Raw genomic sequence first — 14914 nt, 5'->3', positions numbered from 1 at the left:
GCTCCTCATGTTGTGGGGACCCCCAACCATAACATTATTTTTGTGGCTACTTCACAGCTGTCATGTTGCTACTGATATGAATCGTCATGTAAATATCTGATCTGCAGGATGTATTTTCATTGCTACACATTGAACATCATGAAAGCACAGCGATCAATCCCCAAAACAATATGTAATGATCTATGTGTTTTCCGATGGTCTTAGGCGACCCCTGCGAAAGGGTCGTTCCACCGCCAAAGGGGTCGCGACCCACAGGTTGAGAACCGCTGCCTTGGGGTTCTCTCCAGGTGTTGCTATGCACCAGAAGAATACTGCCGATTCTAGAAACTTCCATGGGCTCCCACCTGGAGCTGGGGGATGGGCAAGGTGGGGGGAGGGAGGATGTCAATTATGTGCAAAGTCAACTAACTCCTCTCGGCCTGGGGAAGAATGTGGCGGCCCTGCGGGGGGTGGAGGGGTGTTGTTTTTCCTCCGGGAGGAAGGGCCGCGGGCTCCTGACCTCTGGCTCCGGAGGGGGCTCCTCGCCTAGGGAGGGGGCTGTCCCCTGTCGGGCCCCTCGGCCTGGGGAGCGGGGCTGGTCAGCCTGGGGGGACCTGGGCTTGCATTGTGGCCTGGGGAGCGGGGCTGGTCAGCCTGGGGGACCTGGGCTGGTCAGCCTGGGGGACCTGGGCTTGCATTGTTTGCAGAGACGTGTGCAGGAATTCGAGGGTGAGCGGGGTGTGTGTGTAGGGGCGGTGGCAGGGGGGTCCGAGGGGAGGGGCTGGGGAGCTCCTTGCAGCAGCTGACTCTGTCATCCTGCCCTGGGGGAGGGGTGGGAGGAGGGGGGGCACCCAGAGCTATGTTGAGCCCTGGCCGGTGTGGCTCAGTGGATAGAGCGTCGGCCTGTGGACTGAGGGTCCCGGGTTTGATTCCCGTCAAGGGCACGGACCTCGGTTGCAGGCTCCTCCCAGGTCTAGGCCCTGATCGGGGCGCGTGCAAGAGGCAACCCATCGATGTGTTTCTCTCATTGATGTTTCTCTCCGTCTTTCCCTCTCTCTGAAAAATCAATGGAAACGTATCCTGGGGGGAGGACTAACAAAACAAAACAGAAACACCCCAGAGCTGTGTTGAGGTGACAGGATCCCAGGGAGGGGGCGCACAGTGGAGACTCAGAGATTGGGGCGCAGGGACACCCAGAGACTCTGCAGAGCCAAACCCCAGACCCCGAGAACTGCGGTGGCCAAGTCCTGGCTGTTGTACCGCTGATTGAACGGCGCCATCCCGGAGACGGGGCGCCGGGAGATGGGGTGCTCGCTCACTCGCTCCGAAGCCCCCGGCGCCTCGCTGGCCGTGCGGGTTCAGTGGGGCCTGCAGGCGAGGTGAGCGGGTGAGTCCTGCCTGCCTCGGGCCGGAGGGCAGCTCTGAGGCCGGACTCTGGCCCAGCGCCTGGTTTTCTGGGAAAGTGACGAGGCCCAGGCGCTGGACCTCACGTAGGTCAGGACGGTATCTCACCTGCACAGGTGGGACCCGGCGGCATGACTCAGGTCCGGGTCCTGCTTTCTGCGGCCTCGGGGGCTGGGGTGGGACGGAGTGGGGGTGGGGGCGTTGATGATTATCCCGGGAAAGGCCAGGTCTGGGGGGCGGGGTAGAGAGAGACGGGATTTTTAGAGCGAGCACTTCAAGCTGAATGGAATCATCGAAGTCCGAGGGACCTTTGGTTTCTGTGGCCTTGACCGGTGGCCTTTAACCCTCGCTGCCCGGGGTGAAATAGCCTGAATTCCAGCAGCGTTTGCTCGAGGGTCAGGGGGTGGGAGACGGAGGAAGCAGCTTCCATTTTGGTCGCGGGTCCTTCGAGGTCTGGGAAGTGGGTGTAGAGCGTGCAGTCACAGTGGCCTCCCTGGAGGAGGGGGCAGGATCGGGGCTCAGTGCTCCGGGGACCCTCCTGAGGGCCGGGTGCGAATAATAAACCGGGAGGCAAGGGCCTCCGTCCTGGGGGGGATGTCGGGGGTAAAGGGCAGAACAGCCCTGGCTGGGCGTCTCGGGGGGTTGGAGCGTCGCCCGGGCACCGGAGGGTCACAGGTTCGCTTCCTGGTCGGGGCACGTACCCAGGTTTCGGGCTTGATCCCTGGTCGGGGTGCGTATGGGAGGCAACCGATCCGTGTTTCTCTCTCTCCCCTCCTCTCTCTCTAAAAATCAATAAAAACACATCCTCAGGGGGAGGGTTAAAAAAATAAAATGAAAAAGCGGGAACAGCCTGGCCTTCTTGGGCCCCCAGAGCCGTCCTGAGGTCTTGGGGTGAGCCAGAACGCTCGGGGCCTCGCCTTGTCCGTCGGTGAGCTTCTTGCTGCTGCTCCCCGTGGACAGCGGCCCTGCACCCCGCTTCCGGGGGCCACGTGTGCCTCGGAAAGGGAACCTGGGGTACGGGAGGGCAAGGGACCACCTGGGTAGGAGCCGGGGCCCCTCTCGGCTCAGGACGTCGGTCCCTGCTGCCTCCCTGTGGGTGGTGGGTGGAGGAATCCTCCCTGGGGAAGTCTGGGGGGCAGGGGGGTGCAGGGGGGCTCCCCTCTCCTCGCAGCCCGCGGAAGCGCCAGGCCCAGGAGCGGCCCAGGCAGGCTTGTTCCGGGCGGGACTAGCTCACCTGCTCCTCCCTCTGACTCAAGTCCTGACAAGCACCCTGGCTCCGCTGGCGGAGGAGGGGCCGCGGAGGCCGGGCTGTGGCCAGGCTGTGGCGGGACCAGCGTGGGGACCACAGGAGCCCAGAGCCGGTTGGAGGCAGCAGCAGGAGGCCGCCCGTGGCTGGGGGGACCCCAGGTGCCATGCGAGGCCTCCGGGCCCCCTGACCCGGGACACGGGCTGTTTCCGTCTCCTGGACTCACTCGCAGACGCAGGTGAGGGCGGGACCAGGTGGAGCGAGCGGGTCCTCGGGGCCGGGGAGTGGCCCGGGCAGTGGCCAGCACCACCGTCCCCTGTCCCCCCTGCGGCCTGACTGCTTCTTAGGCCGGGAGTGGCTGCGGGTCCGAGGGCAGGGCCGTTCCTGTGTGGGGAGGAGGTGGGTTCCCGAAGCTCCAGGCGCGGTCCTGCTGGGGGAGGGGCTCCAGGGCTCCCTCCATCCTAGGTCCCAGGGGCAGGGGTCAGACCCCGTCTCCTCTGCACCCCGCCCCGGAGGGAAAGGAGGCCCAGAGAGGCCGGCCGGCTCTGCCAGGAGAGCGCAGACTCGGATCTGGGCCCCGATAGACGGGCCTGGGCGCTGGCCCGGCTGGGGAGCCCTCCGTGGGCTCAGCATCTGACGGGACCACCAAGGCCAGTGCCGCCCCCTTGACCCAGCTACCGGGAGAGGCCTGGCCCCCCCAGATCCTTGAACTGGCCACGCCTGCCCCCCCCCCCCCCCCCCCCACGGGCGGCACAACTTCCCAGGCAGCTCCTTCCTGGTTAATAATTAACAGGCAGGTGTGACGAATGAATGGCTCCCCACACCTGACCCTGACCCCTCCCGGCCCTGCCTGGGGGTGCCCGCCTGCCCCTCTGCCCTCTGTCCTGCTCTGGGAGGATGCATGGGGCGGAGGCGCCCCCCCCCCCCAGTGTCCCCAGAGCTTGCGGACGGCCTGTCTCGGGGGCAGTTTGCAAAGACCTCGCTTAGGAGTCTTTCTCTCGGAACCTGCCTCCTGCGCCTGGGAGAGCTGAGGGCCGAGGGCGGGGCACCGGGTCCGGGTTGCAGCCTCCCCCCACCCCCCCGCCCTGTGCGCTGCGATGAGCCCGGTGTGTGTGTGTGGGTCCCCCCCAAGCTCCCAGCTCTTCCGCCTCCACAGGCAGAGGGGTGCCCTGGGGACGTCCCCGTCCCTCTCTCTGCCTCGCTCTGTGCTCGCTCCCTCCCCCGGGGGCAGGTGGAGGGCAGCCCCAAGCCCCCTGCCCCCCATGTCCCTGCCCTGGGGGCTGATGGGAGGGTACCCCCTCCCCCGTGTCCCTGCGGAAAGGGGGGTTGGGGGGGAGGCAGGATAAGCTCTAGACAGACAGAAACTCTCGAGGACGGGCCGTGTTGTTGCTCAAGGGCTGACTCAGTGTGGAGGTGGCTGGCCCCGCCCCGCCTCGTCCCCCACAGCCCAGCTGCGCCCTGACCGGGCTGTGGGTTCGAGGAGGGGGGGGGCGGTGACAGGTGTTGCTCTGCCGACTGGAGCCAGCTGGGCCGACACTCAGGGAGGCGGAGGCGGGCGATCTCCGTCCCGGGCGGCTTCCACGCCACGCAGCCCTGACATGCTCCCGGGGCTCCCCCGGCCCCCCTCGAGGGGTCTCCTAGGCATGGCAGGCGGCCTGGGAGTTGGCCCGGGGCATTGGGACACTCCGGCACCTGCCTTGATGGACACTTGGCTGGAGGCCCTGGCCTGGGGGCAGCGGGATGGGCCTCATGCCCCCGATTCTCGGGCCGAGCAGGGGCGGCCCTGCAGGGACCGCGTACCCCACAGACACCCACAGACACCGCGCCTCCTGCTTCCCTCCTCCCCGTGTTACTCCATCCTTTCTCCTTTTTAAAACTATTTCTATTGATCTCAGAGAGGAAGGGAGAGGGAGAGGGAGAGAGAGGCACCGATGATGAGAGAGAATCATGGACCGGCCGCCTCCTGCACGCCCCCCACTGGGGATGGAGCCACAACCCGGGCCTGTGCCCTCCTGGTTCATAGGTCGATGCTCAACCACGGAGCCACGCCAGCATCGGTCTCATTCTTCTCGTCTGCGTCTTTTTGCTCTTTCCTTACTCACCCCATCAGTGGTTCCGTGGCCACCGCAGCTGCCCATCCCTTTGGGCCGGGAGGACTCTGGGAAGGAGGCAGCAGGGGCTGGGTGTGCTGGGGGACACACAGAGCTTCTCTCGTGCACCCCGCTCTCCCCCGTGCTGAGATTCTCCCCACCTGTCCCAGAAACCCGCTCCTCCCCGCCCTCGAGTCTAATTCCTGAGCTCCGTTTGGAACCAGGGGGTTTGGAACCGGGGGTTCACTCGTAGCTTTTCCTGTGATGTCTCTTACAAGCTGGGGGACTCCAGGCCGCCCGCAGGTCCCGGCCCAGGCGGGGAGCGGCGTCGCGCGCCCCCTCCCGGGAGGCCACCATGGAGACCAAGGACGAGGTCAGCGACACGGACAGCGGTGTCATCCTGCAGTCAGGTGAGCGGGGCAGGAGGTCTGCGTCCCGGCCCGGCTGCCGGGCGGGAGGGGGGATGCCCTGGGCGCTGGTGGGGGTGCCGGAGGGGGGGGGCCTCCGCTGGGGTGGGTGCGGGAGCGCCGGTCGGTGTTTCTTTCTCCTTTTTTTAAAAATATATTATTGATGTCGGAGAGGAAGGGAGAGGGAGAGGGAGAGAGAGAGAGAGAAACATCCATGATGAGAGAGAGTCATCGATCGGCTGCCTCCTGCACGCCCCCCACTGGGGATGGAGCCCACAACCCGGGCCTGTGCCCCGACCGGGAATCGAACCCTGACCTCCTGGTTCCTCGGTTGATGCTCAACCACTGAGCCACACTGGCCGGGCTGGGCAGTTTTTCTGGCTGGAGGGGCTTGGTCTGGGGTCTGATGCTGCCTGGAACCGGCCCCTTCAACGCTGGTGCCAATGGTCACCCGGCTGAACAAATCCACCCGGGACCTGTGTCCTGTGGGCCTAGACAGAGAGAGAGAGGAGGCTTGTACACGTGTGCACCCCTGTGCACGTGTGTGCGTGTCTGTACGCCTGTGCACACGCATGTACACCTGTGTGCGCGCACTGGTTCCCCACGGGTGGTCAGGATGATCTGATGGCCTCCCCTGAGCACGTGCCCTCCGCCCGCAGGACCGGACAGCCCGGTGTCCCCGCTGAAGGAGCTGAAGGAGGTGAAGGAGCTGACGCACGCGGTTCGCAGGCAGCAGCGGGCCCTGGAGCAGCGCCTGGAGGCCTGCCTGGAGGAGCTGAGGAGGCTCTGCCTGCGGGAGGCGGTGAGGGCGCCCCTCGCACACCCCCTTGGGGCTCCTCCCTGGAGCCAGGCTTTGGACGATGGGGGCAGAGGGAAGGGGGACGGTTGGCAATCAGACGGGGGACGGGGGGCATGGTGCCTGACATCCTGGGTGCAGGCATTCACGGTCTGGGAGGGGGAGGGGCCCAGGGCTGCGGGGGGACCCAACAGACAGAGGGGGGCAGCTGGGGCCAGAGGCAGCTCAGAGGAGGTGAGGCTCGGAGGGGATGGGGGGGGCAGTGAGACCTTGGGGAGAAGGGCTTGGGGCTAGGGGGGGCTTGGGGGGGCTGGCGGGGGACAGAGCTGGGCGAGACAGGCTCCTCTGGGTCGGCCCCCGGCTGGGCTGGGCGAGTGGAGGGGGGCCTGACTCGGCCTTGCTTCCTCCGCAGGAGCTGACAGGCGTTCTGCCCGCCGAGTACCCCCTCAAACCCGGGGAGACAGCCCCCAAGGTCCGCCGCAGGGTCGGGGCGGCGTACAAGCTGGACGAGCAGGCCCTGCACGGAGAGGTGAGGAGTCTGGGTGCTGTCGCTGGGTCCCCCGAGCTGGGTCCCCGAGCCTGGGCCTCACTCCCACCCGGAGGCGGCGGCTGGGTCCGGGGCGCCTCCCCATGGGGTGCTGGGCCCTGGGTGGACGAGGCACCCAGGAAGGTGTGGCCCAGGTGGCGTGGGGAGGGGTGCCACCAGGCAGCAGGACAGCCGGGAGCTCCAGAGAGCGCCTGGGCTTGGTCTCTGTGGGCAGGAGATCAGTTAAGAGAGAACCACTGGCCCAGGGAGGGGCCGGCCGCCTGTTCAGACAGGTCGCCTGGCCCTCGGGAGGCGGGGAAGGTGGGGGCGTCGCCCAGGTCCTCCCAGGAGCCCTTCCCTGGGTGTGAGTGGTGTCATTCCGCGGCTCCACACCCCCCTCACCTGCCCAGCCCTTTGGGGTCAGGAGGGAAAGTGTCCCACTTCGCTTTGCACCCCGTCTGGCTCGACCTGCCTGTGGGTGGGTCCCGGGCCAGCCTTTCAGGCCGACAGCTTAGCTCCTGGGCACCTCCCGGCCCTCCACCCTCTGCCCCATGTGGTAGGCCAGGGCCAGGATCCAGGGTCCTGCCTGTCCATTGTGCGCAAGCAGCAGAGGGCCCTGGAGGGGCACCTGGAGGCCTGCCTGGAGGAGGAGGCTGTTCTCTGTGACTCCAAGGATCTTGGGTCTCCTGTGTCCCAGCTCACGCCCACCACCACCACCCCTGCAGGACCCCCTGAGCAGCCTGGAGCAGGAGCTGGCCCTGCAGCTGCAAATCTCAGAGGCCTGCCTGGAGGAGGGGGCTGTTCTCTGTGACTCCAGGGCCCCTCCTCCTAGGCCTCCTGCATCCCAGCTCACCCTCCCTCCCTCCCCCCCCTGCAGGACCCCCTGAGCAGCCTGGAGCAGGAGCTGGCCCTGCAGCTGCAGATCGCCGAGGCCTCGCGGCGCCTGAGCCGGGAGGAGAAGCTGAGCCGCCAGGCCCGGCGGCAGCGCAAGCACGCGGTGCTGCGGGAGGAGGAGAAGCTGCGGGCGCTGGAGCGCTGCCTGGGCGAGCAGCGGCGCCACCGGGGGTCCCTGCCCACCGCCGCCCTGCCGCTGGGCCGAGGTGCGTCCGGGTCCCGGGCCGTGGCCTCTGTGATCTCCTGCTGGGGGCGGGGGGCCCATGTGCACCCCGTGCTGACCCTCTGCCACCCCCAGCTCCTTAGAGAGCGTCCCCCTCCTTCCGCATCCGTCTCAATTCCCCGCCACCCCCATCCCCTGGAAGACGGTAGGATAGAGGCATCCCCGGGCTGACCTGGAGCGAATTCCAGGTGCCGCACCTGCGGGTGCCCGGTCCACCCCACGCCCTCCAGGCCGCAGGGAGAGGCCTTCGCTGCCGGGCCCCATGAGGGAGGCTGCCCAGGGCCGCTCACCCGATGGTTTCAGGGCTGATTGGGGCCCACGCTGCTCTGCCCACCTGGCCAGCTGCAGCCCCTTCCCTTGTCCAGGCCTGTCCCTGAGCCCAGGGACCAGGGGCTGTGGGCCGCCTGGCGAGTGACCGGGGCGCAGGACCAGCCATCGGTGGTGTTGGGGAGGCCACCCGGCTCGCCTTCCTCAGGTGCCACTGAGCTTCCCAGCCCAAACCCAGCTCCACCCGAACCCAGCTTGTAGGGGTCCAACGCAGCACCCCTCGCAAGGGCACCACGCCCATGGCGGGCCCTCCCCCAGGCCTCCCAGGGGATTCCAGGCCTGGCCGACTGGGCTGAGATAATTGTCCGCGGCTCCCATTCCCCAGGCTCCCACCCCTGCCCTCAGGGACCTCCTGGGACCTGGTGTAAAACCACCGGAAGCTCTTCCTGGTCCCTGGCTGTGGCTGGTGCCTCAGGCAATCACAGTGCAGGCCCCCAATACCCCCCAGTGCCCCCCGCCCCCCATCATCCCATGTCGTCTCTGGTTTAGGGTAGAAAGGCTGTGAGCAGACACCTCCCCGGGCACCTCCAGCCGCCAGGAGGCCGTGTTGCACACTCAGCGGAGGGCTCGGTGGGGAAGGGGGCAGGGCAGGTCCCGGCTGCCCCGGATGTGGATGGACGTGCATTGGGTTCCTCACCCCCAACTCTTCTCTCCCCTCTGTCCTCCCAGAACTCAGTGTCTCCGACGACAGCTCGCTGTCCGATGGGCTGCTCCTGGAGGAAGGTGAGAGGCCATGTGGGGACGCTTGTCAGACGAGCCCCGGGGGCTACGGCCCAGCCGCCGGTGAGGCCTTCAGGTGGGGGCGGTTGGAGCGGCTGGGGGAGGCGGCTGCCCCCTGACCGATGCCGCTGGCTCTGCCCCAGCCCCGGCTCAGGGGGAGGCCCGTTCCTTTCCGATCTGGACGCTCGGTCATTTTGACAGGAAAGGGAGGGGCAGCTCCCCCCCGGCCCCAGGCCTCCGCCTTTGTCCTTTCTTTCTTTTTCTTTTTCTTTTTAAATATATTTTTATTGATTTCAGGGAGGAAAGGAGAGAGAGAGAGAAACATCAGTGATGTGAGAGAATCACTGATGGGCTGCCTCCTGCACATGCCACACTGGGGATCGAGCCCACAACCCAGGCCTGTGCCCCGACCGGGAATCAAACCCTGACCTCCTGGTTCACAGGACGAGGCTCAACCACTGAGCCGCACCGGCCGGGCCGGGGCCTTTATTTCAATGTGCACCTGTCAGAGCCAAAGAGCCCCCTGACCGCTGCAGCCACTGCTCCCAGGGAGCAGGGTGCAGAGAGTGCAGGTCCTAGCGTAGGAGCCCTGGTCACACGCCCCAGGGTGCCGGGGGTCCGGGGGAGCAGGGCGTGCGGCCTGCCCAGGGCGTGCCCGAGCCAATAAGGAAACGGCACGTGGGCACGGCGGGAGCGAGAAAGGCAGGTGAACGGCGGGCGGTGCACTCGGACGCGGCAGCAGGAGCAAAGGTTAGACGTGGAGCCGTGTGAGCCAAGGGGAGTCGGTCCCAGGGGGAGGAGGAAGTAGGGAGGGGGGAGGGGGGATTGCAGGAGGCAGGTGTAAAACGGGGCGTGAGGGAGGGAATCCGGTCCCAAAGGAGAAGTCATTTAAAAATATATAAATATTTTTTAAAAATATATTTTATTGATTTTTTACAGAGAGGAAGGGAGAGGGATAGAGAGTTAGAAACATCGATGGGCTGCCTCCTGCACACCCCCCACTGGGGATGTGCCCGCAACCAAGGTACATGCCCTGGACCGGAATCGAACCCGCGACCCTTGAGTCCGCAGGCTGACGCTCTATCCACTGAGCCAAACCAGTTAGGGCAAAATATATATTTTTTATTGATTTCAGAGAGGAAGGGAGAGAGAGATAGAAACATCAATGATGAGAGAGAGACTTATCAATCGCCTGCCTCCTGCACGCCCCACACTGGGGTCGCGCCTGCAACCCGGGCATGTGCCCTGACCGGGAACCGAACCCAGGACCCTTCTGTCCACGGGCCGACGCTCTGTCTACTGAGCCAAACCAACTAGGGCGAGAAGTCATTTTTTTCCCAAATACATTTTTATTGACTTCAGAGAGGAAGGGGGAGGAAGAGAAAGAGAGAAACATCCATGATGAGAAAGAATCACGGATCGGCTGCCTCCTGCACACACACCTCCTAGTGGGGATTGAACCTGCAGCCTGGGCATGTGCCCTGACCGGGAATCGAACCCGGGACCCTTCGGCCCGCAGGCTGACGCTCTATCCATTGAGCCACACCGGCCAGGGCGAGAAGTCATTTTCGAGTAGCTGGGCCCAGAGCGATGGCCTGGCCCAGCCCGGCGGACGGGCAGCCGTGGGAGGCAGGGCCGGGCCTGGCCCCGGAGGTTCCTGTCGGGCTGGTTCCCTGGCGGCCGCCTTCACAGGAGTCCTTTCTCCTGCAGAGGAAGCCCAGGCTCCCCAGCCTGCCCCGGCGTCCGAGCCCCCGAGCCCCGAGGGGCTGCCGCCCGCCGGCCCTGAGCCGGGGGCCGTGGACCCGGCGCCCATCCAGAACGGCCCCTGGAAGGAGACCAGCCTGGACCAGCCCTACGAGAAGCCCGGGAAGACCCCCGACCCCAGCAGCGAGTCCAGGTGAGGGCGGGGCGGGCCGGGAGGGAGGGGGCGGGGCTGGCGGACAGCCCAGTCCTCAGCGGGGTGCCGGTGGGATGGGCACCCGCCCGAGCCCGAGATCCCCACCCTGACCCGCCTCCGATCTTTTTCGCAGCAGCCCAGCCTCCACGCCGCAGGACGGGCCCAGCACCTCCGGCCTCTGGCTGCCCGAGCCCCCCTCCTACCACGGGGTCCCCGTCCGCGGCGTTCCCGGGCCTCGGCAGGGCCGGGCCAGCGCCCCCGCCACCCCCACCAGCCCTGACACACAGGGGAGGCGAGGCCAGTCGCAGTCCCTGAGGTGAAGGGCGGGACCCACAGGCGGGAGGGAGCGTGCGGGGTGGTGGGTCCCGGCCACGGCGGGGCCCGGGGTGGGTGGCGTGTGACAGGCCAGTGACTTCAGTAGAGGCTGTGCCGCGGCCTGGAAGCCACAGCGAGTCAGCCGCGAGGCCTCTTATTTATTTTATTTTTAAATATTTTTATTGATTTCAGAGGGAGAGGGAGAGAGAGGGGGAAGCATCCATGATGTGAGAGCATCATGGATCGGCCGCCTCCTGCACGCCCCCCACTGGGGATGGAGCCCGCAACCCGGGCCTGTGCCCTGACCGGGAATCGAACCATGTCCTCCTGGTTCATAGGTCGAGGCTCAACCACTGAGCCACACCGGCCGGGCGGGCATGGATGGCGTCTATTTGGGGAGATCTGAGCCAGGACCCGGCCCAGCCTGGCCTCTTCCCACCCCCCACCCCTCATCCTCCACCCCCGCCCCCCAGACTCAGATGTCTATCCCCCTCCCCGACAGGATGGACTCCTTCCGGGCAGGTCCCCGCCGCCGCCCCACACACTACACCGTGACCGTGCCCAGCTCCTGCTGGCCCCCGAGCGGCCCCCCGCGGCCGCCCCCGGCCCCCCACTCCTGCTCCGAGGACAGCGGCTCCGACGGCTCCAGCGTGTCCCACGCCACCTCCCCCGGCAGCAGCAGCCCCGACATCTACGCGCTGCGGCCGCTGTCCCCGCCCGGGACGCCCGGCCACCGCGGGGGCTGGGGCCCGGCCGCCCCCCGCCCGTCGCTGCTGCTGCCCCCCGGGCCCTTCCCGCCCGGCCGCTACGTGCTGGTGGCCGAGGGCTGCCTGCCGCCCGGCGAGCGGGACCCGGGGGCCCGCGAGGAGGAGGGCCTGGCCCTGCGGCTCCAGCAGCTGCAGCAGCTGCAGCAGCACCTGCGCCCCCGGGGCCGCCTGGCGCGCGCGCCCTCCCTCAAGGACAGCGCCGCCGGCCGGGCCCTGTGCCGGGCGGCCGTGACCCAGGAGCTGCAGTCCTGGCACGAGCGGGTCCGCCTGCGGAGCGCCCGCCCCCAGTCGCTGGACCGCCAGGGGGCCTTCCGTGTGCGCAGCCTGCCCCCCGGGCGGGCCCTGGGGCCCCGGGCACAGGTGAGGGGGGACACAGGTGAGGGGGACACAGGTGAGGGGGACACAGGTGAGGGGGGACACAGGTGAGGGGGGGACACAGGTGAGGGGGGACACAGGTGAGGGGGGGGACACAGGTGAGGGGGACACAGGTGAGGGGGGACACAGGTGAGGGGGACACAGGTGAGGGGGGACACAGGTGAGGGGGACACAGGTGAGGGGGACACAGGTGAGGGGGGACACAGGTGAAGGGGGGACACAGGTGAGGGGGGACACAGGTGAGGGGGGGACACAGGTGAGGGGGGGACACAGGTGAGGGGGGGACACAGGTGAGGGGGGACACAGGTGAGGGGGGGGACACAGGTGAGGGTCGCCGGGCCCTCCAGCTAGAGAGGCTGCGAGGCCAGCGGGTCCAAGAATTGAGTGACGTACACCAGCAGCCCCGGGACCGCAGGCCCAGCGATGGCCCTCCCGCCCCGCCCCGCCCACCCCGCCCCGCCTGCTGCTGCCCCGGCCTGGGCGGCACCCTCTGCTTCTCCCTCCTGCGAGCTTGGACCTGCCCGGGCCCAGGCCCAGCCCATCCCAACCTGTCGGACGGGCGGGCGGTGAGAAGCGAGCCCAGGAGAGGCGGGTAGGAGGTCAGGGTGCCCGGCCCGCCCCAAGGACTGTAGGGGTGGAGAGTGGGCGAAGGAGAGGACCTCCTGGGTGGGCCGGGGCCGCCGCCCATCGGATCTTTTTTTAAAAAAATCCTCACCCGAGGATATTTTCCCATTGACATTTAGAGAGAGTGGGAGAGAGAGGGAGAGACAGAGAAACGTCGCCGTGAGAGACACATCGACGGGGTGCCTCCTGCACGCGCCCAGGCCAGGGAGGAGCCTGCCACCGAGGTCCAGGCACCGAACCGGGACCCTTTGGTCCGCAGGCGGCGGCTCTAGCCACTGAGCCACACCGGCCGGGGCCGCCGCTGGGACCCTCAGGACAGGGTGGTGCCCTGGGCGCGCTGCCGGGACCCCGCTGCCCGTCCGCTCACCCCCTCCCCTCTGCCTCCGCCCGCAGGTGCCCACGGTGTGCGTGCTGCGCCGGTCGCCCGAGGGGGCCCCCGTGCAAGTGTTCGTGCCTGAGAACGGGGAGATCATCAGCCAGGTGTAGGCCCAGGTGCGCCCTGCGCCATGGCCGCCGCCGCCGCCCCAGGCCGAGCCGCCTGTGCCTTCGCCGCTCCCGCCCGTCGCAGGTCGATGCCCGGAGCCGAGACATTTCTTTGATTTTTACACCAGTTTTTCGTTCGGACGTCGGGGGGTTTCTGTCCTCACTCGTTCTCCGCTCCCTGTCGCGTGGCCGCGCTTGAGGCCCGACTGGCCGGCTGGACCTGGGCCCCGCCTGGTGCCCCCCCGCCCCCCCCCCGCCGGCGTGTCTCCTTATGCGAGACGAGGGACCGAGGCAGACGGGGGCCCCTGGGGTCCCCAGGGCTGGCCCCGGAGAACAGCGGGCCCTCCTGGCCCCGGGGGCTTGTGGGCATCTCCCCTCCCCCGTCTCCCAGCTCTCGGGGTGCCGTGGGGTGCAGGGCTGGGGAGCCCCCCCCACCATGTGCTCTGTGATGCACGCACCAAGTGAGGGTCGAGGGCGGCCTCCCTGACCCCCCGAGCCCCACGCAGGGCCCCGGTCACTGTCCGCTCTCGGGGCCCGCGGGCTCCAGCATCTCCTACCTCTGACTGAGCCCCGAGTGCGAGGCTCTGTGCGGCATCGGGAGCCCTGGCGTGTCGGGGAGCGCGGCTCGGCCCGCGGCCGCCTTCCTGGGGCAGCGTCGTCATCCTAAACCCCAAACTGCACAGACGTGTCAGGGAGGCTCCACCCCCGTGGTGTGGTCTCAGGCCGGGGTGGGGTCCCGGCTCCTCCTGCGCCCCACGGCGCCCCATGCGGCTCCGAGAATGGACTTGCTTGCAGTGGGCAAGCCCTCCTGGGCACCGGCGGGGAGTCGCCCTCCTGAAGCCGGGAAGTGTCCCGGCCGCCCAGACGCGGCAGGCCTGGTGGCTGCTGGGCTAAGTCCCTGGGGGGGCGGTAGCTGGGCGTGGTGCCCAGGTGGGGGGTGCTGCTTCAAGGAGACGGGCCGGAGCCCCAAGCCCCGGCTTAGAGCTGCCCTGGGGGGCGGGGGGGGGGGCGCTGGTTCCGATTTCGCCCACACAGACCCTCCCCCTCGCGTTCCCTGGATTCGGTCAGCAGCGGCTGCTGAGACAGCGAGGGCTCCGAGGAATGGATGCCTGACCCACAAGAGGCCGCGGTCTCCCGGCCGGACAGAGCACCCAGCCGGACCGAGCGCCCAGCTGGACAGAGCCCGGCCGGACCGAGCGCCCAGTTACCCCCCGGAGGATGGGGGCGGGGCCACACCTGCATGTCGGATGTCCCACCGTGGACGCTGTTCTTGTCCGTTGGTCTCTGAGCCCCTCCCCGGGCCCGGCCGTCCCCCTCCCTGTCCCCCTCCCCGTCTCCCTCCCCGAGTCCTGGGGGCTGCGAGCCAGGAGCCGGCCCACCCCCCCACCCCCCCCACCCCCCCCACACACACCTGAGCGTCGTTGCTGTTAACTTATTGGTCCCGTGTGGCGCCCGGCCGTGCCCTCGGCGGTGGGGCCGCACCGTGTGGATTTCAGTGCCAAATACTCCAATAAAGTCCGGTTTCTTTCGTGATCAGCTGAGCTGACTGGCTAAAGGGTGCTTTTTTCTTAAAGAAATAACATTTTTATTCATTTCAGAGAGGGAGAGGGGGAGATAGAAACATCAGTGATGAGGGAGAATCACGGATCGGCTGCCTCTTGCACGCCCCACGCTGGGGATGGAGCCCACAACCCGGGCCTGTGCCCCGACCGGGAATCGAACCCTGACCTGGTTCACAGGTCGACGCTCACCACTGAGCCACACCGGCCGGGCCCCGAAGGGATCTTTTGTGCCGAGAACCTGTGCCCGTGCCCCGGGGTGGTCCTGGGGTGCGGGTGGCT

General features: G+C 67.6%; 1 protein-coding gene across 3 annotated transcripts; it reads left to right on the top strand.

Moving 5' to 3' along the window:
* The first annotated feature begins 2654 nt into the window (after positions 1-2654).
* Positions 2655-14614, top strand: INAVA (innate immunity activator). 3 transcript variants are annotated; one of them, XM_070401265.1, is made up of 10 exons: positions 2655-2867; positions 4998-5129; positions 5786-5928; positions 6335-6451; positions 7326-7548; positions 8562-8675; positions 10323-10509; positions 10643-10825; positions 11327-11951; positions 12984-14614. In XM_070401265.1, the coding sequence occupies exons 2-10, from the start codon at positions 5075-5077 to the stop codon at positions 13074-13076; spliced, it is 1740 nt and encodes a 579-aa protein (XP_070257366.1). In that variant the 5' UTR covers positions 2655-2867; positions 4998-5074; the 3' UTR covers positions 13077-14614. The 3 variants fall into 3 exon arrangements, with proteins under 3 accessions (XP_070257366.1, XP_070257367.1, XP_070257365.1); XM_070401266.1 differs by having other exon boundaries at positions 2657-2867; positions 8562-8615; XM_070401264.1 differs by lacking the exon at positions 2655-2867 and having other exon boundaries at positions 10646-10825.
* Positions 14615-14914: the final 300 nt, after the last annotated feature.

The sequence above is a fragment of the Myotis yumanensis genome, unplaced genomic scaffold (assembly GCF_028538775.1).
Source record: "Myotis yumanensis isolate MYYU_CA2020_CCGP unplaced genomic scaffold, mMyoYum1.0.hap1 SCAF_22, whole genome shotgun sequence".
NCBI lineage: Eukaryota > Metazoa > Chordata > Mammalia > Chiroptera > Vespertilionidae > Myotis > Myotis yumanensis.
Note: the sequence above shows the minus strand (reverse complement) of the source record. Positions and strands in the feature narration are given on the sequence as shown.